Here is a 27,415-nt window from a genome sequence, read left to right as displayed (position 1 = left end):
AAATAATTTTCAACAGACATTGAATACTTATTTTCCTCGGTTTATGTTCTACCACCCAGTCCTACCCCCTATCTAGTGGATCACTTTCAGGTAGTGCCAGAGGTTGGATGAGAACATGATAAAGCATTAGCACATACAATGGAAGTTAATGGCTGTAAAATTGGCAAAAGACTCTATATCATCACTTTTATGGACAGAATACAAAAATATTTATATTGAATTCTAGGTATGGGTGGTCCAGCCAGATTAGTAGATGTTGGTGGCATTGAGATATGAATGACTGCCTTGACCCAAGGAAATATCTGGGTAAAACCTGTGCTTATTTTTGCTACTTAGATATATCATCTCATCAAGATTTCATATTTCTTTACAAGATAAACTCACTTTCTACAACTTTCTGTTGTCAGGCAAGGTCAAAGTAACATAGTCAACACCATACAATGCATATGAAGCAGAGCCAAGATTTGAGCATAGATCCTCGGTGAAAACCTAACAGACCTTTCTCTGTATAGTTTTACTAACTCATGCCTTTTCACTCCACCCCCCCACCACTCCCCCCAACCCCCGCCAACATACACAAGATATTTGTGTTACAACGAAAAAAAGATCCATGTTGGGAATGTCTGATAGCACACATTCAGAGTTTTTTCAGTAGACTTCTCAGAGCTCAGGCTACTTTAGTTCCTGTTATTGACAGCTTTACTGAGACATGTTATACAAAGAACTGTACATGTGTAATGTGCCCTATTGATGACCTTGAATACATGTAAATCCCCCTGACCTTATTTCCAAAGCCAAGGTAAAAGACGTTTTCACCACCTCCCAAAGTTTCCTAATGTTGCCTTTTTTTTTTTTGTTGAAGTAAGAACACTTAACATGAGTTGTGGCATTTAAACAAACTTTGAAGTATACAGAACCATATTGGGCAAGGGTGCTTTTGAGTCCCATATAATGTAAACATATTTCTCAGGCTACATAAGGCAACCCTAACCAGAACCTTCAGAAACTTCAGCTTAAAGATCCTGGGAACTGGCAGATGTTGTGTGGCATCTGAGTATACAGAGGCCTGGAGTTTCAATGTTCCACATTAAAACAAACAAACCAACAAACTGCCAATGATGAATGATACATATAAAGCTTCATGAATGATTTAGGAAATTATTTAAGGTTAGAGTTAAGATGTTTAGACTAAAGATTATGCATATGGCTATAGAAAGGGACAGAATGTTGAATCTGAGATGATGCTAGGGGGAAAGGAATTAGCGATAATTTAAATGAAAAGAAGGTGATGAGCTCTAATCTTCTGAACATATGCTATAGCCTAAAGATCATTGGAAACAAGCCAGCAGCTTTTGGTCAAGTTAAAAATCTTCCTCAGAAATGAAAATAATGATAATCGGCCATTTTATTTCCATCCTGACAGTGGTCTATATAAAGTGACCCGTGAGATGAAATACTAACATTTGTGTTTGGCCTTAAAAACCCCTGTAGTACTGTAAACCAAGAAAAGGACACACTGGGAAGAAAGCTGGAAAAACTAGCATCTCAGAGCTGCCTAAGAACCACTGGGATCCCAGATTCTAATCCTACCCCAACCACTGGCCACCTGAAAACCAATACCATGGTGTCTCTAGGAGATGAAACTCACGTTACCCAAAACACTATAAATCTGTGATGTTGAGAAGTGGTTCTATGTGATTATTAATCCTTAAGAATGTTGGGCCTTCATTCACTAAGTAGTGTAATTGGCAAAGCTAGGCATTTATAAATACATTTGTAAGTGCTTCTTTGCATTTTTTGTAAATTAAGTTGTAATACAAAATTATCTTAAAATTACAAAAATAATGCAGATAATTTTTGTGTTTTCCTAAAACAGATTATATTATAATCTTCAGTGTAAAAAATCATATTAGTATACATCAGACCCAACTGATGCACAAATTATTATAGTTTTTATAGTTGGAACTTTTAACAATTAGTAAAAAAAAAATCATGCATGCAATGAAAACTGACTTTTAATAAGTGAGATATTTGAAATTCAAGTTTGTGTAACTCATGAATTGACTATATTTCACAACTTTGTACTTTACATTCTCAAAGCTGAATTGACACACTATTAAGGTTATTTACTCATCAAAAAGTCAAAATAAAAGCTTAATAATATAACTACTTTAGAAAGGGGAAATTACACCAAATTTAAAAACCTTATGCATGCATCTTGCTCTTTTGAGTCACTATTGTTCTGCTTGGTTCATATCCTTAGGGGACAGTTTAAAAATCATTTAAGTTAGACCTTTATGGATGGTGCCAACTCCTGTGTGAAGGGGTGATTGTTGATATTGTTTGGAAAAGTTCCCCAACTAACCCTGATGCCAACCTACTGTTTGAGAATCACTGTTTTGTACTTATTTAAAATTCCCAGTTGGCACTTATTATTATATTAATATTTTCTAGCACACAGTAAGGTGCTTTTCATAGTAACACTAATAGTACATTTAATAGTAGTAAAATGGAAGGTTGAACACATGTTGAATATCTACTATCAGAATGCTATAGTCTGCTGGTGAAGGAGAACCCAGGTGGCTGCACTTGCTGCTCTTGGAGGGGGCCCAGGTTTTATTTCCAGTATCCACATGGTGGCTCATAATGCCATCTAACTTCAGCTTAGGGGATCCAATGCTTTTGTCTGCCCTCTGTGGGATGGCACACACATGAGATGAAGAATGTATGAACTCAGGCAAGAATAGACATACACAAAGCAGTATTAAAAACAAATCTTATAATGCAACAGTCTATGGTATTGGCATCATTTATTCCTTGGTGCATTGTATGTGTATTTGCAGAAATAGAGAAGCTGGAAACCCAGCTGCATCCTGGAGCCACAGCTGCACTCTATTATAAAACCTGAGCCACTTCAGAGCTCGAGGATGCTTTGTTCATGAAGGAAAAGAGTCTTATGTTCTATTGAAACTGATGCACTGACATTATGTGGAGACAGTAATGTTTATAATGTAATGATATTCTAGAAACAATACTGAAGGTTGCCTAGCAGACTTATAAGAGGTGAATTTCTTTAAATCATTTCATCACTCAAAATCTCACCAAATCTTAGAGAAACTGTTTCATCACTGAAACCAAATTCTCACTGAATCACCGTATCTGTATTTTAAATGTTAAGTAAAAGCAAGACTAAATAAATAACTTTTTTTTGAGACAGGTTTTCTCTGTATAGCCCCTGGCCATCCTAGAACTAGCTTTGTAAACCAGGTTGGCCTTGAACTCAGAACTCAGAGATCTTCCTGCCTCTGCTCCCTAAGAGCTGGGATTAAAGGTGTATACCACTACCACCTGGCAATAGCTTTTAGCATGTTCTTGATATCTATAGTTTCTCAGCTCAAGGAAGCCCTGAAATATATGCAACATTAATAAACAGTACAATCTAGATACATGCTTACTATGCCCAGTACATATCTTAACTACCAGAACCATCGTTTCATCTGACACTTTTAAATTGCAAAGGATAAGTGAGTGCCTATGGAGTGTCTACTTCAGACAGTAGTCAGTGCCCTGTCTTTTTATCACATAAAAGTCATGTAACATAATAGCCATCTACATGAAGGAACTCACAGCCCCTATAAGGAGAAAATGTGCATATGCAGAAGTTAAGAGAGCCCATACATACAACTAACTTGTAGACCTTTGTGCCCAACTTCATGGTAGAAGAAGTAAAAGAAGAAGAGCAGTAGAGTTTGAATACTACAAACAGACATTTCCTGTCCTGCCTGCCAATTCCCAAATAACTACTCAGAGGCGTATATTACTCATAAATGCTCAGCTGATAGCTCAGGCTTATTACTAACTAGCTCTTACATTTAAATTACCCATTTTTATTGATCTATATATTGCCACGTAGCTCATGACTTTACTCGTCCTCTAACATCTTGCTTTTTTGGGCAACTGACTCATATCTCTCTGATTTTGCTGTTCTTCCCCAGTCCTGAGTTTGATTGTCCTGCCTAACTTTATCCTGCCTTGCTATGAGCCAGTCAGCTTTATTATTAACCAATGAGAGTAGTACATATTCACAGCATCCAGAAGGATTATCCCATAGTAGGGTACAGTTCCATGTCCTATGGAAACACTAATTTGGAGATGATACGAAGGAGACAGATTTCAAGTGGGAAGAAGTGGTGGTGTACTGAGGATGACTGGAAGCAAGCTCTCTGGGACAGACTTGGTATTAACATAAAACCATAAGTTTCGAGGCTCACTGAGAGCTCTGTCCATCCTCACATAGAAACCCACAAAAGAGACAATGTCACTTCATTCCACAAGTGGGAAACTATAGCCCAACAAGTTAAGTAACTTGCCTGTGGCTGATCATTCTCCTCTTGGCATCCTTCTCCTTGAGGAAGACTGTCAGTTGTAAAAGTAACCATGAACAGCACTCTAGTTACTTTAGCCTTAAATGGGACTACTGTATCTGTAGAAAACAGCACCTATTGACTAAAACCTAAGGCCTTTGCTTTGTCTTTAGCATTCTGAAACATTACACATCAGTATGGAGGAAGCTCCATTTGGTTCCACATGTGGCAAAAAGCACTGATGCTATAACCAGCATCTGCTTGTACCAGAGCCAAGGCGCAAGCAGCTGCTGGCTCAGTTTCAGATCCTTAGTCTAAATATGTCAAATTTGAATGCACAGTGACTTCTTGTCAGGGAAACCACATTTTTTTTTAAATCATCGAATGCCCTAACCGTGCAAGACAAAATTGTGAAATATTGTAAGGGGCTGCATACTGTAGCCTTTCATACCTAAATGGAGTTACAGATTTTTGTCTTGAATGATATCATTGTGTGGGGTTCACAACTTCATTTAGTGTTAAAACTTGGGCAAATTGCATCATACTTTCTGTAATAGATATCAAGGCTACCTCATAATTACATGCACATGCGTATAACTATCAGAAGTGAAGCTGTGACTGTTCCTAAGATTTGGGTAATAGCCCTTCAGTTCTCATGGAAACGAAGGGATCTTCCTTGGGGGCTACAACTTGAGTTCATTGGAGTAATGTCTGTCCCCATCTCAATGTTGTTCACCCTTTATTACAGTTCAAATGTGTACCATACCTGTGGGCTTCTGTGGAGAAGATGTTTGTATAATTCAGCTTTCTACTTTATTGACATGCAGACCTAAAATGATATCAAGATTATTTCCTTATTGTCCAACATTTAAGAAAAATATTGCTTTAACCAGACATGCTGGTGTACATCTATAACTTCAGCACTCTGGAGGCTGAGGCGGGAGGATCATGAGTTTGAGAGCAGCCCTTGATATTGTAGCAAACCTCTGCCTCAAAAAAGAAAAAGAAAATTTGTCATGTGCTGTGGATGATTGATAAATAAAGTGCTGATTGGTTAGTAGCCAAGCAGGAAGTATAGGCAGGACAAGGAGAGAGGAGAATTCTGGGAAGTGGAAAGCTGAGGCAGAGAGATGCTGCCAGCCGCCATGATGAGAAGCAGATGTTAAGATAATGGTAAGCCACAAGCCACGTGGCAACTTATAGATTAATAGAAATGGGTTAATTTAAGATATAAAAACAGTTAGCAAGAAGCCTGACATGGCCATACAGTGTATAAGTAATACAAGTCTCTGTGTGTTTACTTGGTTGGGTCTGAGCAGCTGTGGGACTGGCAGGTGAGAGAGATTTGTCCTGACCGTGGGCCAGACAGGACCAGGAAAACTCTAGCTACAGTCATGTTAAAGCCACCTATCTGAACTCTATATTTGATTCTCTTAAATATTAAACCCTCCATATATTTTTTTTTCATTTCATGCATGTGTAACTATTTGGTATATATACACATGTGCATGTATGTTTCTGTGTGTGTGTGCACATTTGTGTGTCGGAGTGTGTGTGTGTGTGTGTGTGTGTGTGTGTGTGTGTGTGTGTGTGCCCGCCCTTGGTATATGGAAGCTTGAGGTTGACGTCAGGAATCTTCTTTGGTCATTCTCCCTCCTTGTCCTTTTGAGTTGTAACATCAGCCTTCAAGCTAACCCCATACAGTTATCTCTCAAGCCAGTATATTTTAGGGATGCCCTGCCTTTGCCTTCTTATGCTGGAATTACAGACGAATCCCATCCCTACCTGCGTTTACATGGATTCGGTCATCTTGCTTTTGCATCAAGTACTTCAACTGCTAAACCATATTCCCATCTTTTCATCTTTTTTCTATAATCACTTCCACCATAAAACTAGTTATTATATCCACAGTAGTTGATTTCTGACCCATAACTTTGAGGTAAAATTCATCCCTTTGGGGGGAAGTTCAACACAAGTTCCTCATCATGACAGTGGCTACAACAGCCCGTGAGGGAAAAATGCCACTGTGCTTTTCCTTTAACGGTCACGATCATGGTGTTAGTGTGCATACCCGTACATAAATGAAAATGCTTAAAAAGGGCCGAGTTTTAGAGAACACACACTTATGATTGCTCATTGTATCCCTAAACACTGTTTTACTTAACCGCCAGGAATTGTTCAAAAAAACAAAGCAAGGCTCAGAAATGACAGGCATCTTTTCTGAAGTCACAGAGATGGAGGCAGGAAGGATAGGAAGGCTGTCAGAGTCTAATACTCAGGTCTCCTATATTCATACTTTTATTCATAGGTAATATGAGCATAATGAACACCAAGAACTGAATCTGTTTAATTTTATTTAGTTTAGCTGAGGTTGAAGGGCCTTGACTTGCAGCTCACAGGGATGGCTTAAAATGCTTGCCCTACCCTTCACCTTCAGTAACTTCTCTGAGTCTTGGTTTCTGTATTGGCAAAACAGATATGATACCTGTTTACAAGATGCTTTGGAACTTATTTGAAAATCTTTAGAGAGCACTCAAGGTTGATGGATGCAACACTGTCAACTTACTGTCACCTTTCTTCCTCTGACAGTGTAAACTAGTGGTCTGCTTTTGTCAACATTTTATCTCATGGTTGTTCAAAATGAAGTCTAGCGAGAGAAAGAAAAAAACAAAACAAAACTTCCTCAACCTGTTAATTAAACTAGGATTTAAATTTAAGTCATACATTGCTGTTACTTGCTCATCTGTGTCTCTTTTTTAACATGTGAAATTGAAAAGAATTTCCAGATGATATACATATATATGTAGTACTTATAGTGTTTTCTACTGGGTCATCTTTTAATAACCTATAATTAAAGAATTTTCAGAGCTTTTGAAAAATCTCTAATTGCTTGGACGTAATTATCCAATAATTCAAAGCAGTTGGAAATTCACTTTGATTTCATTGACTGTTTCATGACATTTCTGAGTAGATAATTGAAATGTATTTGTTTACAGCTGACTGGATTCCATGAGATGTATTTTTATCTTGGAATTCAATATTTTGACTATCTTTACTTTTCATTTCTCCATTCTAGACACTTAAGAGATGACTGCCAACACACTTTGTTGGGTAAGCTCTCTCCTGGGATAGGTTAGGTTTGTAAGATTTACAACCAAACTAAACTTACAAGGTCAGAGAATTAAGTTCATCTTTGTTAACGATAAACAGGGAACGGCAGTTCTCTGAGAAATGTTTTCCACTTATATAGCTATTAAAATTTTCCGACAGTTTGCTGATGTGGTCACATATTTCCAAATACTATTTATTGAGGTGCTAAAAGTTAGCATTTATGAAATAATTTATATCTTCAGCTTGAGTTAGTAATGGGAAATCTTCGCCATGTCACACTGTGTTCTCCCGCACTGGCCTTTGAAGGTCTTGAAAAGAAGTCAAAGCAACCTTATTCTGATCACTCCCCACTGGGAGGATGAAGGAGCATGTCCTCAGCTCTTAAGATAGTACTCTATTTTCCAGCCTGAGAATACTCTCTGCGTGGGCTTGCTTCATTTCCAATGCAATGATAGTTGTTTTTATTTTAATTCCTCAAATATTTTCCTGTTTATGTTTTAATTTCATTAATTTAATACAAAAAGCTTGCAAACAAAAAATAACACATCAAAATTAACCAAATCCAAAATCTATATACTTGTTAAAACAAGTAAGAGTGAGAAGCATTTAAAAAAAATAGTGAGGCCTTTCTCCTTTTTCCACTTCCAGGAGGAAGTTGACCAATGATAACATGTGTGTGTATTCTTTATAATTTTATACTTAAAGAAATACAATATTATATTCCCTTTTTTGTAAAGTTACTTTGAAATTCAAATAAAATTACCACACTATTTATTTATTTGTTTATTTATTTATTTATTTATTTACTTTATTTTATGTGCGTTGGTGTTTTCCTGCACATATGTCTGTGTAGAGGTGTCATATCTCCTGGAACTGGAGTTACAGACAGTTGTGAGCTGTCACGTGGGTGCCAGAAACTGAACCTAGGTCATCTGGAAGAATAGCCAGTGCTCTTAACTGTTGAGCCGTTTCTCTAGCCCTCACACTTTTTTTTTTTTTACAGGTTAAAATATAACAGCCTTTACTTCCTATTTTATTCCTCTGTTCTTTTTAAGTCGTGTTTCTGCAGCCATCTCTCCCTGACGAACATTCAAAATGACCTGAGGTTTTTTTGCTGTTGTAAGCATAACCTTAAGCATTGATGGTTTCATTTCTGTAGGTTAGATTACAAGATGCACTGGGTCAAGGGTAGGTGTAGACATTATGCATTTAAATATACTTACCAGGTCAGGTTCTAACACATCTCTCACATTACCAGCAGGATGTGAGACTCTCTTCTCTGTTGTTCAAATCTTCGGTGGTCTTTTAATAAAAAGCCCAGAGCCGGATATCAGGGTGAAAGCTGAAAAATCAGAGAAGTACAGCAAGCCACAGCCACCACCTCTCACCTCACCAACTCCATGAATCTTCTGATTGAAATCCTCCGAGTCCTCACCCGAAATGGTCTCAGCTGAACTGCTTTAGTTCCTATTTCCTCATGCCTTATATACCTTTCTCCACCCTACCATCACTTCCTGGGATTAAAGGCATGTGTGCTTTCCAGTACTGGGATTAAAGGTGTGTGCCACCACTGCCTGGCTCTGTTTCCAGTGTGGCCTTGAACTCACAGAGATCCAGATGGATCTCTGCATCCTGAGTGATAGGATTAAGGGTGTGTGTGCCACCACTGTCTGGCCTCTGTGTCTAATCTGATCCTCAAGCAAGCTTTATTGGAGTACACAATACATCACCACATCCTCTTATCACTGTGTATGTTGGTCATTGCCAACTGATGGCTAAAAACATGGTTGGTTGTAAGGGATGTTTGGAAAATCTTGTTATCCTTCTGTCGGAAGCTCAAGTTCTGAGGGGCTCCAACTTTCTTTTCTCAGACTTGGGATTTAGAAGTTTAGAAGGACATGGCCAAAGGCATAGAGGAAAAGGTAGTCTTGGGAGTATTTGAAGGGTTTGTAAAAGGACCGGAAAGATAATCCATGGTAGGTCATAAAATAAAGTCTGTATTTTGGGGTTGGGGTGAGAGAGAGGTTTGTGTGTGTGTGTTTTTTTCCCCACCTCTTCCCCTCTCTGTACATGTATGAGTGTGCTGCATGTAAATGTGTGGGTATGTGTCCCTATGCATACATACAGAGGACAAAGCAGGTCATTGGAGGTCTTCTTCTATAATTCTCTGTCTTATTGCCTTGAGACAGGGTCTCGGAGCCAGACACCTAATCTTTTTGGGGAGCTGTCAGTATCTGCCTGTCGCTGCCTTCCAATGCTGGTCTCTGAAATGAGTTTTTCTGGAGCAAAAACCAAGCACATGTGTATGTGAGCACATGTGTACAAGCATGAGACTGTGGAGGAAGAGTTCAGCAAGCAGAATCCATTGGTTTTCCACCTGATTTTTTGAGAAAGGGTCTTTCACTGAACCTGGAGCTCAATGACTTGTCCAGACTGCCAGGCCAGCAAGACTGGGACTCCTCCTGCCGGCCTTCCAAGTGTTGGGATGATGGGTACGGCATGTTCTGTTGCACCCAGTTTTTCCTTGGGTAGTGAGTGTCAAACTGGGATCCTCATATTTAGTAGTCAAGCATGTTCCCTACTGGGTCATTTCCCTAGCCAGAACTACTGTGGTTGGACTGGAGAGATGGAGTGATGTGCTGTAGACTTTAGAGTTCGGATCTCTAGAGCTAGGAGTTCAGCCAGAGGTATCAGGACGGGGCGGGGATGAGAAGGAAGGAAGCAGCCTTGAGGACCAGGAGAGATGCCCAGGAGAGCTGTTGCAGAGGAGGAGGTTGGTGTGTCACTTCATTCAATGTTAGGCGATAGGGTTGTAATAAACATCTAAAATGAAGTCATGGTTCGAAAGGGAGAGGGGAAAGTAAGTTCTTTCTTAGAATGACGACTACAACTCAATTCATCAGCTCCCCAGATCTCTTCCTCCTCTGCTAAGAAAAGAGACAGACCACATTTCTAAGACTGTAAACCTTCTCTTTGAGCACCTAAGGAGACTCTGAGTTACAAAGTTTAAATGGACTGTGGCTTTTATCTGCCTGGGAAAATACCCGAATATAGAATAAATCACCCATTTTATTATGTTTCATTTGTAACTGGATCCAGTTTTCAATGCAATTTCTATGGCTCACAATCTAAGGATGTTTAAATTCTGGCAAAGCCATGGCATTTGCTTTATTTAAAAAGGAGGCAATATGTTTAGGGGGAAAAAAGATGAGCTCTATTGAGACTAATGAACTCAAGTTTGTGCTTGAGACTCATAGTGATGAGTGGATTTATCACTGGAAGTACCTGGAGAGAATGCAGAAATTTGCTGGATTCAGTGGGGGTGATGAGGGGTAAAATAAACATTACAAAGTGTGAATTCACTTCGGGGAATTGCTATGTGAGGAATGCAAAAATACTTTCTCTATGCACTAGTTTATTAAATATAATGCAAGCAAACAACTGCAAATTCTAATAAGACATTTGCCATGCTCTCAGAACATCGACATCTATGGGAAAAGACTAACATATTCACATACCTGGAAGGCAGCAGGAGCCCTAAATGCTTTAAGGCAAATTCAGTGTGGGCCTGTTTATGAAGACAGACAGACTTCCTAGAGTGGGAATTACCTATGTAGAGAGGAGAGTCACCCACAGGCAGTGACATCAGTGTTTAACCCAGTCACGATCTCAGACGACTGGGGTTGTTATTTTCTCCTTTTGATGCAATTGTCCTATGGATGGTGACATATTTAATGAGTATCTTCTGTTTAAACACATAAAGTCATAACAACAAAAATCTGTCACCTTATCAACTTTTATAAAATCCAAAAGACCATGTTCCCTTTTCCCTCGTGTGTGTGTGTGTGTGTGTGTGTGTGTGTGTGTGTGTGTGTGTGTAGGTATGGAGGTTAGACATCCACATCGGGTGTTCTCCTCAATTGCTCTCCACGTAATTTTTTGAGGCAAAGAATCTTTCAGTGAACCCAGAGTTTGTCGTGTTTGGGATAGACTGGCTGGCCAGCAGGCACCTGGGATCTTCTTTTCGTCACATCCCCACAGCTGGGGGTAGAGACGCACACTCGTGCGTGCAGCTTTTACCTGCATGCCAGCATTCAAACTCAGGTCACCATGCTCATCCAGCAGGCGCTTTGCCCACTGAACCACCTCGCCACTCCTAGACTGTCTGTCTCAATTCTAGGAATGATGAACCACAGATTAATAAAAAGGACAATATGACCTTTCTAATTAAAAATATTTCCCCTTTTCAGCCAAAAAGAATTATTCCATAAACTAAAGTGACTTTTTGAAATAATGCTGGAATATAAAATTGTTTTGGGTCTCACTCTAATGCCTTTCCTGACCTCAGTCCTCGCTCTGTTCTTCCCCAGCAGCCTAGACAGGTAAGAGCAGCTGACAAGCTGTATCACCCTCAAAAGGAGACTGAAACCAGTAAACTCCAAGGGCAAATTCAGGCTCAGAACTTGTGTCAATGTGTTCACATTACTTAACTGGTCCTCAGTTTCTTTGTTTATAAAATGAAAATAGTAAATATGAATCTCGACATTGCATAAAGATTACATGAAATTAAATGAGGTAATGCAGGTAATATATGTGGAGTGGTGTGTGTGTGTGTGTGTGTGTGTGTGTGTGTGTGTGTGTGTACAAATGCACAAATGGCAGTCATCATCGTAGCATCTGTCTTAACCTGGGACGACTGTCATGCCATCTTTGATCTTCAGCACTGGGCACAGGTTCCAGGAGCTTAGTAAATCTTTGTGAAATCAATGACTTAAATCTAGACTGTGTGGAGTAAGTGATGGTGAGTTCTAACAATGTTCAGCACATCTGTTTTCTCTCTAGAATGAATGAACTTTAAAGGGGTGACCTATATCTGAGGAGTCTGTGTTTAACTGAAAGCCTGGCCAGAGGAGCCGTGTTGCACTGCTTACAGACACTTCACAGATGAAACCAAAGTTCAGGAAAGCAAAGTAATAGTCAATGAGCCAATTGGTTATCAGGTCTAAAGCAAGTTTATTTTGAATCTCAGAGAAAAACAACTTCAGTGTCCTGCTTTCGTTACTGATAAAACAGAATTTACTTTGAAAGCCTTTAAAAGAGTAAGGAATTCTGGGGTTTGAGGATAAAATCCAGCACAGAATTCTGCATGAAGCAATGTTCCTAATTTGTACTGGGTGCAATTAGATCTAATCTATAGATTATGTCTGAAGGAATAAAAACTGCCATTGTATTATTTCCCTATTCTCAGAAGATAAAACAAGACACCTCAGTTATTGAATTCCCCCAGCAAATAAATTCATTGTTAAATTATGATGAATAAATACTAAAATAGTATATTTTATTTAAAACTTCCAAAATTATTATAATGCATTATATTTAATATAGGAATCAAAATTTCAGGATGAAAAGTGATATATATATAGTATTACAAGGAATATATATTTATATATACATATTTTTTAAATATATACAGTAGAATGAAGTTAAAACAAGACTTAAAACATGAAGGATTTAATTGATACATTCAACTTGGTTTTGTTTATAAGTTAGATTGGACTAAATGAAAATCTTTTTCCACTTCTAATTTGGAGCTATGACATTTTTATCATGAGAATCATATGTTAAGTTCTGTTCCATCATGATTGGCATTAAGACCCTGAAATCATACATTTAAAAAATAATAAAATAGAATAAAGATATACCCCCAACAACAACAAAGATGGAGCCCAACAGGCTGATCTTCAAAGGAGACCTGGAAGTGAATGATAGCTCAGAAATTAGAAAATATGCAATGTAGCATCCAGGAGACATGCTGGCCTCCTCTCAATGTGGGATAAAGATGTCAAGGAAGTTTTGACACCAGGTTTGAATAAGAAAACTGTCTTGGATATTATAAGAGACAAAAGCCTCAGGGGCCATATCTGAGTCTTCAAAAGGAATATATACATTGTTTGACAAGCCTATCTCCAAATCTACTGTAATTAATTACTATTCTAAATATAAATTTTAAATAAAAATTATAAAATGAGATTAATTGTGTTATATTAACTTAGTATTTGGAAAGTAAATATTTATAACATTTAAGTTAGAAAGTTTAGCTGATATATAAAAACATGAAAATTGTGCATAGATGAAGACTATGTAATGACTCAGTGCATATGTACATGTTGAATAATATTGAAATCAGGATACATATTCCTGTATCCTCAAAATTGCTCATTTTTTTATGCTGAAGACATTTGAAATCTTTTCTTTTAAGTTCTTGAGAAATATGATGCATATTATTTTCTGTAGTCCTTCTGGGCCATAGCACACCACAACCTGCTTCTATCAAACTGTAAATTAGTATGTGGAGAATTTGGTGAATAGACATAAATATTTTTGAAGGTTTATACAGACTCTTCCTAATTAACTATGGTAGCCCACAATAAATATAATTTTCAAAGAAATAAGTTATGGAGAGAAACATGAGCGTTAATCCTGGGTTGATGCTTTTGTGTCCACTCTCTACTGTAGGAGATTTCTAATTCAGCATGTCTTTATGACCACCTTACAAGATAGGAAATGGAGACTCATAATGTTAAGTAACTTGCCATAGGCATTTTGTGACAAAATCGGAATTTTAAACGTGTACTATGAATTAACATTTTCTTCACAGCAAAACCAATCAAATTGTTAAAGTAAATAGCAAAGTGCCCTGAATTCTACTGCCCAAGCTCTTCACAAAACGTCACTAATATCTTCTTGTATTTTTCCAAAAAATTATCTTTCTATATATCTATATCTATATGAAAACCTGTCTGTTTTGGTATTATTTGCTCTTTACACACACAGCGCGCGCGCGAGCGCGCGCTGTGCGTGTGTGTGTGTGTGTGTGTGTGTGTGTGTGTGTGTGTGTGTGTGTGATTTCAAATCATAAGGATTTTGGTTAAAGAAATAAGAAAATAAAATTTAAACAATGGACTAAAGTTGAATTAAAAAAACAGATCTAAGTGTTTCTAGTGTGGTAGATAAATGAACATGTTATTTTGTTCTCGTTTGCATATACTTAATCATAACTCAGTTGTGACCTCTTTTTCTCTGTAACCGGAGATGCGGTTACATAAACATTGAGTTCGTGTACTTTGTCTGCTTTCACTATTGTGTCGTTGACTTGTCATTATTTTATAGTAAGGATCTCACCCTCCCTTTGGCACAGATTTGCAAATACATTCTCCATTATTTTACTTATCTTTGCTCAGCGGAGCGCTGCTCCCAATTCTTTCTTCTGCTACATTTAGTTTTCTTCTCCAGGATGGGGAGTGGGATACATAAATAAAGTTGGTATATGCATGCATGCCATTGCATAGCTATGACTTCCTTGTCACTCTGTGATATGTAGTTATGGAAAAGGATCCCTGTTTCTACAGCGTTCAAGCACCATATACCAAGTTGATCCATGTCTGTCTATCTGGGTAGATCTGTCATAAGTCTAGCTATATTCATTCCTTTGACTTATTGCTGCACCAAAGACCATATATTGTTTAAAATAAAATTCTTTGAATGTTCTCTAAACCATTTTTATTATAGCGTGAAAGATTCAAACCACATATATATGAACTGTATACACAGTTAGCTCTGTAAGTTCTCAGCATTTGAAATGTTATTTATGTCATAGCATGTTTGAAGCATACAAAACAATACATCTTTCAAAAACTATGCACACTTATAAGGGCTTAAGCAATATCATGTCAGAGAATATCTAGCATGTTCTTTGTGTATATGTGTCTCTTTGTGTGTTGTACATACTTGTTAGTATGGATGGGTGTACATGTGTGTGCAGGAGTTTGTCTCCATGATGTGTTTTGTGAACTCTCTTGCACATTTGTGTACACTACACACACACACACACACACGCACACGCACACGCACACGAGGTTTTGCAAACCTCTGTTCCATTGGCAGCATGAGAAAAACAGTGAGTTGCTCCTCTAAGGGAGGAAAAAGCTTGTGAAATAAGTGCATTCAGTGAAAGAAATGTAACTACCTACTAAGTTGGACTGAACTCAGAACAGTTTTTACTAGTATTTACTGTAAGCTATGTGTTGAAGGCACTTCTCATTCAGTTTTTATAATATATGAAAATTGGATTTGGATTTCTGCTTGTAAAAAAGAAAACTGAGTTTTGCCAAGGTAAAGAAAGGGGCATCAGATCACAAACCCCGTGAGTGGCAGACCTAGGATTCAAAACGCAGACTCTGGTATCAGGCTGTGAACACAGTACTGCATCCTGAGGTAAACTAAGAGAAACAAGACAAATATGAGCCAGATTCAGAGGAGATATCCAAAGAAACAAAATAGGTCCCAAGAAGGAGTTAGATGTTAGTAAGTAAGTTGAATAAAGGAGACTGATGGGATGAGGGGGAAGTGAAGGAATGGGTTATTGTGGCAAGAATAGATGTGTGTAAGAAGAAATTTGGGGGCTCAATGCCTGGGAATTTGTGTTAATAGGACTGTGTGGATAACGTGCAGCTAGTTAAGGAAAGAAGGCCATGAATGTCAGAAAAGAATGCTCCTCTGATCAGCTGCCATATATGGCTCAGATTGCCAGTGTGCAAAATGCTGTCTTGGGGAGACTGGCTAGTACCTGGAGTGCTGTCAGAGGGCAGGTGTCCAAACATCTGCCTTAGATTGCTTATGCTGCTATAACAAAATACTTCAGACCTTGGAATTTATAAAGAACAGAAGTTTGATTATCATTCTGGCCTTTGAGAAGTCCAAAATAAAGGCACTAATGTGAAGATCTGAAAGGTTGGCCCCTGGTGGGTCCAAACATGAATGATAAAGAGGGGGACCTCCTGTCTCCCTAGATTTGGTCAGTGTTATACACATGAGTTGAGCTATCACACCAAACTTCTAAGACATGTACTGTCAATATAGCAAAGTTCTATTTGAGAACCAGATATTGGCACTGTTAACTGCTGAGGGCTGCTCCCTGCTTTCACAGGAGATCCTTGCTCTATGTGTGTGCATGGAAAGTGTGGGCTAGGATAACTGATTGGAGAGAAACATGAAAGACCTTCTGAAGATGTCTCTCAGCATGTTCTCAATATTCAATGTTTTATTTAATAAGGTTATTTGGATTCCCTTCAGATATAAATGGCTATCAGTTGCAATGTGTTACCTTTCTGAAGGGAACTTGCATGTTCATCAAGTGAAACAGCTTAAATACTAAAGCCTGTGTGAGAACTCAGGAGCCAGTAGGCAAAAGATAAAGGTCTATACACTAGAGGCTGTAGCCAGAATGTTTCTCAGTCCCACCTGGCCCAACAGTCTGGACAAATCTCTTCCACCCTCGGTTCCTCAGACGTTTATAATCAATCAGAAGCTTATATTAATTATAACCTGTATGGCCTAAGGCTTCAGATTCTGGCTAGCTAGCTCTTTCATCTTAAATTAACCCATTCTTATTAATCTATATGTTGCCATACGGCCGTGGCATTACTGGTCTGTTGGCATCTTGTTGCTCCTTCGGCAGAGGCTGATGTCTCTCGAGTCCACCTTTCTTCTATCTGTATCTCTGCTTGAATTTCCTGCCTTGCTGTAAGCTTTCTTGCCATAGGCCAAAACAGCTTTATTTATTATCCAATGGAAGTCACACATATTCACAGCATACAGAAAGACATCCCACAGCAAGAGACTGTGTTTTATTCTTTCTCTCTCTCTTACAGCTTTTACAGGGAATTCACTGAAATAACTGATAACTTTCCCAGATCTAGTTAAAATAGTAAATAAGAACAACTTTAGGTGCCAATATTTCTAAGATAAGAAAAAAGACAACTTCAAGGTGGTGTATGCAGGACACAAGGATGTGGTGATATTGTGTTCCCCAATATATTGTGCACTCTAATAAACTTATCTGGGGTCAGAGGACAGAACAGCCACCAGACAGACATAGAGGCCAGAAAATGTTGGCACACACACATTTAATCTTAGCATTCCGAAGGCAGAGATCCATCCAGATCTCTGTGAGTTCAAAGCCACACTGGAAACAGCTAGGCATGGTGACACATGCCTTTAATCCCAGGAAGTGATGGCAGAAAGCAGAAAGGTATATAAGTTGCGAGGAACAGGAACTAGAGCCTTGTTAAGCTTTCAGCAGCAGTTCAGCTGAGCTCCATTTGGATAAGGGCACAGAGGCTTTCAGTTTGAGGAAACAGAATCAGCTGAGGAATTGTAAAGGTGAGGTGGCTGTGGCTTATTCTGTTTCTTTGATCATTCAGCATTCACCCCAATACTCTGGGTTTGTTTTTATTAATAAGACCTTTTAAGATTCATCTTACACACAGAAGAATTGGTGATCTGTATTCATGTTTTGAGAGCTTTGGATTGCCAGTGTCAAAAAACAAACAAAAAACAAAGTAAAACAACAACAAAGTGAACCAGCTTGGGAGGAAAAGGAATATATCAGCTTAGGAGGAAAGGTGACTAAACCTCCAAATGGCAGAGAAGGAACTGAATTAATAAACCTTAGATAGTAAAGCTTCCCTGGGTCCATCTCTTCTCTATGTTCCAACTTTGTGGTACCCACTGCACTGGGGCTTCTTCCCCTGTGCAGAAGCACATCACTTGTGGTATCTGCTGACCTCATACTGACCATCTTTTAAGAGGAGCAGATTGTTTCTTATAGTTAAAAAAACAAACAAACAAAAAAAAAAAAACCAAGGACATATAGATCTGAGCTGGTAGGTTGTGATATGTATAAGATGGTAATTCTCATGAGAATTCTGGACTGCAGTAAGGGGTGAATGATTTCCCAGAATTCTCCTCTCCCTACTTTTGTCTCTTTATTCTTTTTTTTCCCCATGTCTACCCCAGTTTGACCTCTTCTTATTGTCACCTCCTTTAGCTGCCAAGTTCATTCTTGTTGGGCCTTAGAAGCCACATCAAGTCATGCTTTGCTTTGATCCCTGACTTGCTTTCATAGTGGAATACTTGTGGTATGAAGACTCCATTCCATACACAATCTGGTTGAATACATTATTATGCTCATGTCATCCATTTCAGAGATGAGGGCAAGGCCAGGGCAGGTGAGGGTAGACATTTCTCCTACCATCTTGATGTGAGCATGTCAATGAGATCACGCAGAGACCAACCAACAGTACTAGCTCTGCTGGGGACCTCAGAGGTAGCACCACTTTAAGAGCCAGCTCACCTCTGGATGCCCTTTGTCAGAGCGAGAGAGTTTATGGACTTTCCCATGCACACTAACTTGGGGCTGGTTGGGGAGAGGGATACATGAAGGGAGCGCCAGGAACCAGAAAAGGTGATAGGAGTTTACAAAAATTCCAGCTCATCCCAGATTCCTCCCATCGCCTCTCCCCTTGGTTTTAAACTTTAATTTATTGAATCGCAAGTTGTTTTTGGACAGCTTCATTCCACTCCTCTACTCATGTTCCAGCAAGCAAGGAACCACATCTTAGGCAGATAACTTGGAAGAATGAGAAAATGGAAATCGCTCCAAAGAACTCTAGTCACCAGTGCTCTGTGGTTAGGCTTAGCCCAGTCCCATAGGACAAGAAAGGGACTTCTCCCTTTTTTACTGCCACATCAAAACTAAGGCAAAATACACAAAGGTTTAGCTTTAGATAAAGGTAGTATTAGTCACAAGGGACACGTGTATCCTTGTGCTCTCTGTGTTCCAAACAATTGCAGGGGCAGTCACGGCCTCTATATAAACGTACAGACCTGAAAATTGTTAATTTATGGTACAAAATTTAGAACAGGTGATGTATCAGCTCTCTGGGATGCTAGAATAAATAGTTGCAAGCAGGCCATCTTGAAACCACAAAGACATTCTATCCTAGGTCAAGGTGGGGGCAGGGCTAGAGTGCTTTCTTCTCTTTCCCCCTTCCCTCTCCAACCCCTTTATGTTCCAAAGGATTTTGATTCTTCCAAACTACTTTTCCTTTTCTCTCACAGTCAGTACCTAGGTCTGCATCAAGTTTCCTTTCTGTTTTATAAGTAGTTTACTTCTCAAAAAATCCTTATTTTATTTTTTTTAGGTTGTACCTTCAATTTGTAATGTATAGATGGAATCATAATCAATTTCTCCTTGAAGCTTTGGCAGGTTCACTGCAGACATGTTGCCTTTTGTTCTCTTTAAGAAAAGAATATATTAAAAGGTCAAGGGACAGGGGAAGTAAGAAGATCAGTAGACCCCAGCATAAGACTTCTGGCCTGATACAGCTTCTCTGATGGGAGCTTTGGGTGGTGCCTCTTGTTAGTTGTGCCCCAAAGAACCTCCTGGCATTAACCTGTGATGCCATTCTCTCCTACCAGCTGTCTCCAGCTAGGCTTACTGTAGCCTTTCATCTCTATCCCACTGGCAGCGGCTTGTAGCATTGGTGGCTTTCCAACACACCTTCCCGCCACAGCATGTTCTCATCGGAAGAGACTTTGGACTCGGAGCGGTCTGGTTTCTCATCTTTATCTCCCACTCCATAACTACAGTATCTGTGGCTTGTTGCCTACTCTCTCAGAATCTCAGTTTTCTCGTTGATAAGGTGCAGACCGTTAGCATAAAGCTATGCAGTTAATATGAAGTGTGTAGACCAGATACAGAAACAAAGAGTGATCCTGTGGTTGGCACACGGGAGTTGCTGGATAAAGGAGAGATATTATTGTTATTCCAAGAAGGTATTGTAATCAAGAAGCTTGATTTTTGTTTCAATGCTTCCTGTAACAATGAAGATTTGCTCCTAAAAGATTTTTTAAGTGGTATTTAGAGCTCCCTAAACTCAACCATCACCCTGTATCACATACTCTTAGCCCCCTCTCACTAGGCCTTGGTGGAGCTGTCTTGGTGACAGCCAACTCTTCCCTGTCCTTGTGGCCCCTTCTGAGTTCCATTTTGCCGAATTCTATGCAGACTCCAGGCTCTGCTTGAACTTTTCCAAGGCATGTAACAGAAACCTCACATGGATTTGAATATACGGCTGTTGAGATCCTTATTTTGTCTTTGCGGGTGGACCAAAGCATCCAAATAAGTCTATAGTATGACAAGACAGTTCAGACTAGATATGGAAACAAAAGTTTGGTAGAAGTTCTGTAAGTTCTGAATTAGACTTCTGGGAAATCATGGCTAATTTTGTATCATGCTTAAACCATAACTGTCATTTTCAAGCAAATGAAAAAATAGTCTATGGCTTCAGGACTTGAGGCCTTTAAAGATAAGCCATGTGCTAACCTGTTGCCATAAATGTGGGCCGTAAGTGGGTAAGTGGTAATACCAAACAGAATCTAATTTAAAAGGTTGACTCTAGTAGCAGCTTACTTCAAATCTCTACCCACTACATCCCATGCCCTTTTCGCTGTTCGGATCTTCCTACCAAATGGAGAAAATCTACAGAAATAACAGGTGCAATGCCCTAGAAGAAAAAGGCTGAAGATGCTTCATCTGCATCTGCATTCTGAATTGGAGAGCAAAGGTTTCTGGATGCAGTGCCTGCACGTGAGGACTGAGAGCTAAAGCAAGAGTGTTGCTGAGCTCTGAGGATGCCAGAACACCTAGAGCATCGCAGGGCCCTCTAGAGCTGATGCCCACACCCTCAGCCCAAGCTCCTGTTTCATGAGTGTGGGGATCTCTGGAAGGGTGACCTGATGACTTGTTCTGGTTGGGTTCGCATGTTCCTGGATGAAATGGACACAAGTATCTTGAAGGACACAAGTGCTATGAAGAAGACTTACAAAGAAGCCGATGGGAAGGAGCATGTTCACCATCAGTGCCAATTGTCCTTTCCATTTAACTGGCTTCAGATTCCCCTTCACAACTCAAGAAATGTCATAGTAGTCCGTCACTAATAGTTGGGGTTTTTGACTCCCAAATTCCAGCCTCCCATGTTGTTGTTAGAATGCAACCTTTATCATTAAAATAAAAGTATCCATTATTGAGCCCCCATTTCATGCCCAGCCCATGTCTATATAGAAATTATCAAGATATCATCTGTTACTTCTGGTAAGGTAAGGATAATATTTTGAGGTGGAGAAGAAGGAGACAGAGAGTTTGTACCAGTAGCCCTGGTATATATTTTCTCTGTGAGGGGAAACATATGAAGGAATAATAGCAATACAAAGTGAGGAGCCTGGGAGACAGTAAGTTTTATTCCAGAATAGATAACGGAAAGAGACACGAGCTAAACATGATGAAAAGGGAAAACTGGTGAAGACCGGCAACTTTTGAAATACATGATTGTCTCATCTTTGTTGTTATCATCCATCCATCTAGCATCATCACCGTCACCGCCATCTTCAGGACAAAGCTTACTTGGATCTCAGTGCCCTTTATATAACAGAGAGGGATATTCCTTTGAAGGCCGAACAACCATTGATGTTGTTTTCCTGCTCGCTCTGGGATGTTGTAAGGTGCTGCCGTTTGTGACACCCTCCCTCTTATTTGTATGTGTGTAGGTTGAACCAGTGATAGAGAGGGGCCATGAGGGCCTGGTCCACCACATCCTGCTCTACCAGTGTAGCAGCACCTTCAATGACAGTGTTCTGGACTATGGCCACGAGTGCTACCACCCAAATATGCCTGACGCCTTCTTGACCTGTGAAACTGTGATTTTTGCCTGGGCCATTGGCGGAGAGGTAATGTTGATGATGATGAACAATTCATAGCCAGTTATTTGACTGTGCTTCTCCTGAATGTATGATTGTGGTAGAAAAACACCACTGTCACACAAAAATACATAAAGATTTACTTGTATTTATACTTTTATAGGAAAGGATTCTTCCCTTAAATGACTATATTTCATCTGTGCTTGATGAACAGTATTGTTCCAAACCTGAAGTGTCTTGTGGGAATGGTTGGGTTTGAGAACCAGAACTCTTAAGGACTTCCACGGGTTACTATTTCATGAAGTTTTTTTTTTTTTCCATATTTAGGGCTTTACCTATCCACCTCATGTTGGATTATCCCTGGGCACGCCACTGGATCCTCAGTATGTGCTTTTAGAAGTCCATTATGATAATCCCACGCATAAGAAAGGTAAGTTCTTTCTTTGTTTTAACTGCCAGTTTTTCAAATGTCATGTGACTGTTGTCTGTAACATAGTTGAAGTGAAATATGGAACTCTGTATTAGAAAGTGTTAACCTGTACAGTTGCCATCCAAATGAGGGTGCTTTTTGAAGCCAAACAGGAATTCTGCCATTCAGAATTACACACTAGGACAGTAGCCATGGCCCAGAGGCGTCTAGACAAACGGGCATATATGGTCACAAATCCTAAGAATACATTCTCATATTTCCCACCAGGCAGTAGGAAAATGGAAGTTCCTTTTGTGATATAAATTAGTTCCAATTATATGTGGTGCTTAAAATAATTTTCCCTCCCTCCCTCTGTTCCTCTCTCCCCCTTTCCCTCTCATATGCAGACAAGAGATCCATTTTTAAGTGTCTTCCTCAATTGCCCTCCACCTCATTTTTTGAGACAGGATGTTTGAGACAGGTTTAAATGATAATGGCACCCATAGGCTCATTTCAATACGTGGTCCCCAGGTGGTGGAATTGTTTGGAAAGGATTAGGAGTTGTTGCGTGTTGGAGGAGGTGTGTCACTGGAGGTGGGTGGACTTAGGAGCTTTAGAAGCCCACGCCAGTCATTCCCAGTTAGCTCTTTTTCTCATGGTTGTTGTCTCAACATGCAAACTCTCAGCTGTTGCTCTCCAGTGCCGTGCCTGCCTGTCCCCATGCTCTCTACTGTAATAGTCATGGACGAACCCTCTGAAACACTTAGTAGAGTCCATGTGAGTTCTCCAATGAAGGCAATCTTAATTATTTTAATCCACAATGTTTCCGCAAACACGAACATCAACTATGTGCTTTGTTCTGTGCTTAAAGATTAATATGAGTGAAAAAGATACTCTCTCACTCATAGAAGTTATAGTCTTTGCTGTGTATATGGTGCACGCCTGTAATCCCAACACTTGGGACCTGGGAGAAAAGGATCAGCGGTTTGAAGCCAGTTTGGTCTACATAGTGAGACCCGGACTCAAAACGAAACAAAATGACACAAACCAAAGTTACAGTCTGGTAGGAAAGGGAAACAATTAAAATAACGTTATATGTTTCCGCCAGTTGATACAAAAGGGATGTATCTGACAGTATGACAGTATTTCTTTGTTGACCCCATTAAGTCAGATGGATGTGGTGGAAGTCTGTAAAGTTTTCCTTGTAAAAACAGATTCTTCATAGATATACGTCGAGGTACTTCTGGGAAAGGTTTCAATTAATCAAATTAATTACAGGTTTATAGTATCTGGGTCACATGTTCTCCCTCCCTTCAGTGACATGTCATGGCAAAGAATGTGTTATTTTTCTTTTAACCCCACAATGCCCACCACATAACTGTTCGCGTATCAACCCTTAACCATCTGATGAGTTTGTTATGGATGAAGAGAATGTTAATAGACTGTATAGAGTTAACTTTTAGTAGTTTTCTCTATCCATAGATGATTTCTAAGACGAATGGTTTATAACTGTAAGAGTAAAATGTCACCCCCAAACAATAAGAAATAAAATTTCTATGGTATTCAATTTTATAATGAATGACTTGAACATTTTTTGTTCTGCCATTGTGTTAGATAATTGTGAAACATCTCCACCAGATCACTCAAATATATCCTCCATAGCATGTTGTGTGGGTCTGCAATGATCATAGACAATCTGGTGACTTCTCTTCACAAAGCTAACTTTTGTCTTCCAGTCATTACTGCCTGTATTCCTTTTCCTCATTTTAATTTTAATTTCCATTAAATAAACCCATTAATGGCCCATTTCAGATGAATGTGAAAGCTCTTTTAAAAGTGTTCCAATTCACTCTTTGTTACTTGCTGTTGTTACAGGCTTAATAGACAGTTCTGGGCTGAGGTTTTTCCATACCACTGATATTAGGAAATATGACGCAGGAGTGATTGAGGCTGGCCTCTGGGTGAGCCTCTTCCATACAATTCCTCCAGGGATGCCCGAGTTCCGTTCTGAGGGTCACTGCACTCTGGAGTGCCTGGAGGAGGTAAGCTGTGTCACAACTCTCGAGCTGCCATCTCCAGATTAGCACATGGTCTTAGATATTGTGTTGTCCAAGTTTCCTTGCATGTTTATGATGCGTTCACGAACAGCATCTTGTAAAGATGTTGGTGTAATTCCAGTAGGACCTTTGACTGTCTCTGTTAACTCTCAAGGGCTGGAAGAGAATGATGGGGGCGGCAGAAATGCTGAGGTGTCTTCTCCTTTCTTGGCTACTTTGGTTCCTACTTCCTTTGGGCATTTGATGACTTTTCTTCATTTGTCTAGTTTCTTTTTCTTTTTACCATTTTACCTGTTATTTCTGTACTTTTCCATTGTTCGCTTTGGCTTTTCTCTTTTCCTCTGCTTTGTAGTTTTCTTCTTTTAATAAGAACAAGCAATGTGAAATAGACGGTGCCGAAATGGAAACCGGAAACTGTAGGCATTTCATGACCACTCTCATTAACAGTTTTTCTCTTGAATCACAGTATTTCAATATGGATCATGTAATTTCTGAAATACAAGATTCTGTGATTGTTCACTGGCAAAGTGGAATGATTATGTTGTGCTGAGTCATTTAGACCCTGATTCAAATCACCATGACAACACGTATCAGCCGTAGAACCTGGGTGAATCATTTAATCCCACTGGGGATGATGTCCTTTTCTATCTGGGAAAGTAGGGACAGGTTCTCCTTTTGAGAGTTTGCGTTTTCCCGTTATTGACCTGCTGCTGTGGTCTTTTCACGGGACCACTGTTTGACTCTTCACCTCCCAAGGGAAGTGAAGAGAAAGCCAAGCTCACCGGGGCCTGGTACCTTTCCCTTCGTTCTCCTGGCAAATGATGAGCACAAAGACAACAGTCAACTATCCAAATTCAAAGTGTTTGGCAGCTCAGGCTTTTACTTGAATTGCTTCACTTTTTTTTTTTTTTTTTTTTTTTTGTCAATTATACTTCAAGTATGCCTGAACTGTCTGAGCATGCCTTTGATGGGCTAATCGGGTCCTCCTCGCTGTCCCACAGGCCCTGGGAGCTGAGAAGCCAAGTGGAATCCACGTGTTTGCGGTTCTTCTCCACGCTCACCTGGCAGGCAGAGGCATCAGGCTGCGTCATTTTCGAAATGGGGAGGAAATGCAGTCGCTGGCTTACGATGATGATTTCGACTTCAATTTCCAGGAGTTTCAGTATCTGAAGGAAGAACAAACAATCTTACCAGTACGCATGCGTGGTCTTTTTTCAGGGACTGTTGTGTCTTGAAGTTTATCTCCCAGGATGCAGTAGGGATCCTGCTAGCCAAGAGAATTGCTCATCAAGTTCATAGTCTAAAAGCCACCCACTGTGGGTGTTGCATACATCAGAGGGAATGCGTTTGATCTGCTTCCCAAACTGGAAACTCACTTTTCCTACCATCCCCTGGAGGCAATGCAAGTTCTTGATTAAAGAAAGAAAGAAAAAACAAAACAAAACAACGGAAGAGCACATGTTCAGATCACTGAATAGTGATTCTTTGGGTTGCAATTATGATAATGGTGAAATTGCATGTTATGATATGTTCTCTTGAAAAAGGAACACATTTTACTACTTTCCTTTTTGTGAAAAATGAACCTAGGATAATTCTTTCACCAGAAGAGCAGGGCTGGAGAAATGGCTCAATTGTTAAGAGTCTTGCTGTGCAATCATGAGGACTTGCCTTCAAGTCCTCAGCAACCTTGTAGAAACTGGAAGTAGCCTTGCATGCCTATGACTGGCATGTTGGGGGACAGAGCTGGGAGTTGGAGGACAGATGCACACATGTCACACACACAAACCCAAGCAAAGGTGTTAGACACAGTTAATTACTCTTTGCTTTATGAGACAACTTGTAGCAGCTCTTGGGGCTAGGGTGTAAGAAGAGAATTGTATGTCTTGCAATAGTGAAACTTTTCATTTTTCTTTAATTTTATGAAGCATTGTCTCCCTTCAAATATTGTCCTTTGCCCATCAGGCTCAGTAGTCACACAATTTCCTATCCTTAAATAGACTACTAAAAATTAAATATTTACACAATTTGTGAAATGACAGTGGCATATGAGTTTTCTCTAGGTGAGTGAGGCTTGCAGTAGAATGTTTTAGATGGAGTGAACTGTCAGGAAAAAGACAAAATGTTGGAAGAAAGTGTGAAAAAAGAACTAACTAATGAAGAGAAAGGGGGCCTATTTTTTTTTAATGATCACACTTTACTCATAGCTCTGACTCATTATTCCTTTTAGAAATTTTTATACACTTTGACAAACATAAGATATTTTGAGAAAGAGTGGTTTATTGTGATTCTTTCTATACTACTAGTGCATCACTTTCTAATGGGTGTGCTGTGATTAGGGCCATATGCAAGCTGAGATATTGATCTTCAGGTGCAGGGAGGAAAACCCGGGACTAGTGCCAGGGATGCTAGACTCCAGCCTGTGAAGAGTTGTTCTGTGCACTCAATAGGATGCTTCTTTTTCTCCTTCTCCTGGGCCCTGAGAATCAAACTCAGGCTGTTACTAGCCTGAACTAGTATCCATTGAAACATCTCACTGGCCCTTTAAATCTGCTCTCAAAAGTTAAATTCTTATGCAATTTGTGAAATGACACCAGCAGAAATATCTTATCTACATGGTGGAAAGCTATAAAAATATCATCATTCTTCATGTCTGCTGTAACATTCAAAAAGTTGGAAAGCACTAAAACAATTAATTACTATTAATTTATAAGGAAATAAGAACATAACTAAAGATGTTTAAGGATGATCATGGATGCCTAAGTAATCACAGTAGGATCTTGACTAATGTTTCATTAAATAATTCATCTCTACTAAAGAATGAATACTAATTACGTCATTAAATCTTCTCATAAGAGCCATGCAAAGTGCTGATTTTA

At 39.4% G+C, this 27,415-nt stretch overlaps 1 protein-coding gene across 1 annotated transcript in view; it reads left to right on the top strand.

Moving 5' to 3' along the window:
- Positions 1–27,415, top strand: part of Moxd1 (monooxygenase DBH like 1) — a 77,608-nt gene that overhangs the window by 29,891 nt on the left and 20,302 nt on the right. Inside the window, exons 5-8 of the mRNA XM_059272991.1 lie at positions 21,924–22,103; positions 22,401–22,503; positions 24,358–24,524; positions 25,541–25,732. Of these exons, the coding sequence (XP_059128974.1) occupies positions 21,924–22,103; positions 22,401–22,503; positions 24,358–24,524; positions 25,541–25,732 (642 nt within the window). The remainder of the gene's footprint in view (positions 1–21,923; positions 22,104–22,400; positions 22,504–24,357; positions 24,525–25,540; positions 25,733–27,415) is intronic.

The sequence above is a fragment of the Peromyscus eremicus genome, chromosome 8b (assembly GCF_949786415.1).
Source record: "Peromyscus eremicus chromosome 8b, PerEre_H2_v1, whole genome shotgun sequence".
Taxonomy (NCBI): domain Eukaryota; kingdom Metazoa; phylum Chordata; class Mammalia; order Rodentia; family Cricetidae; genus Peromyscus; species Peromyscus eremicus.
This window is presented reverse-complemented; position numbering and strand designations above follow the sequence as displayed.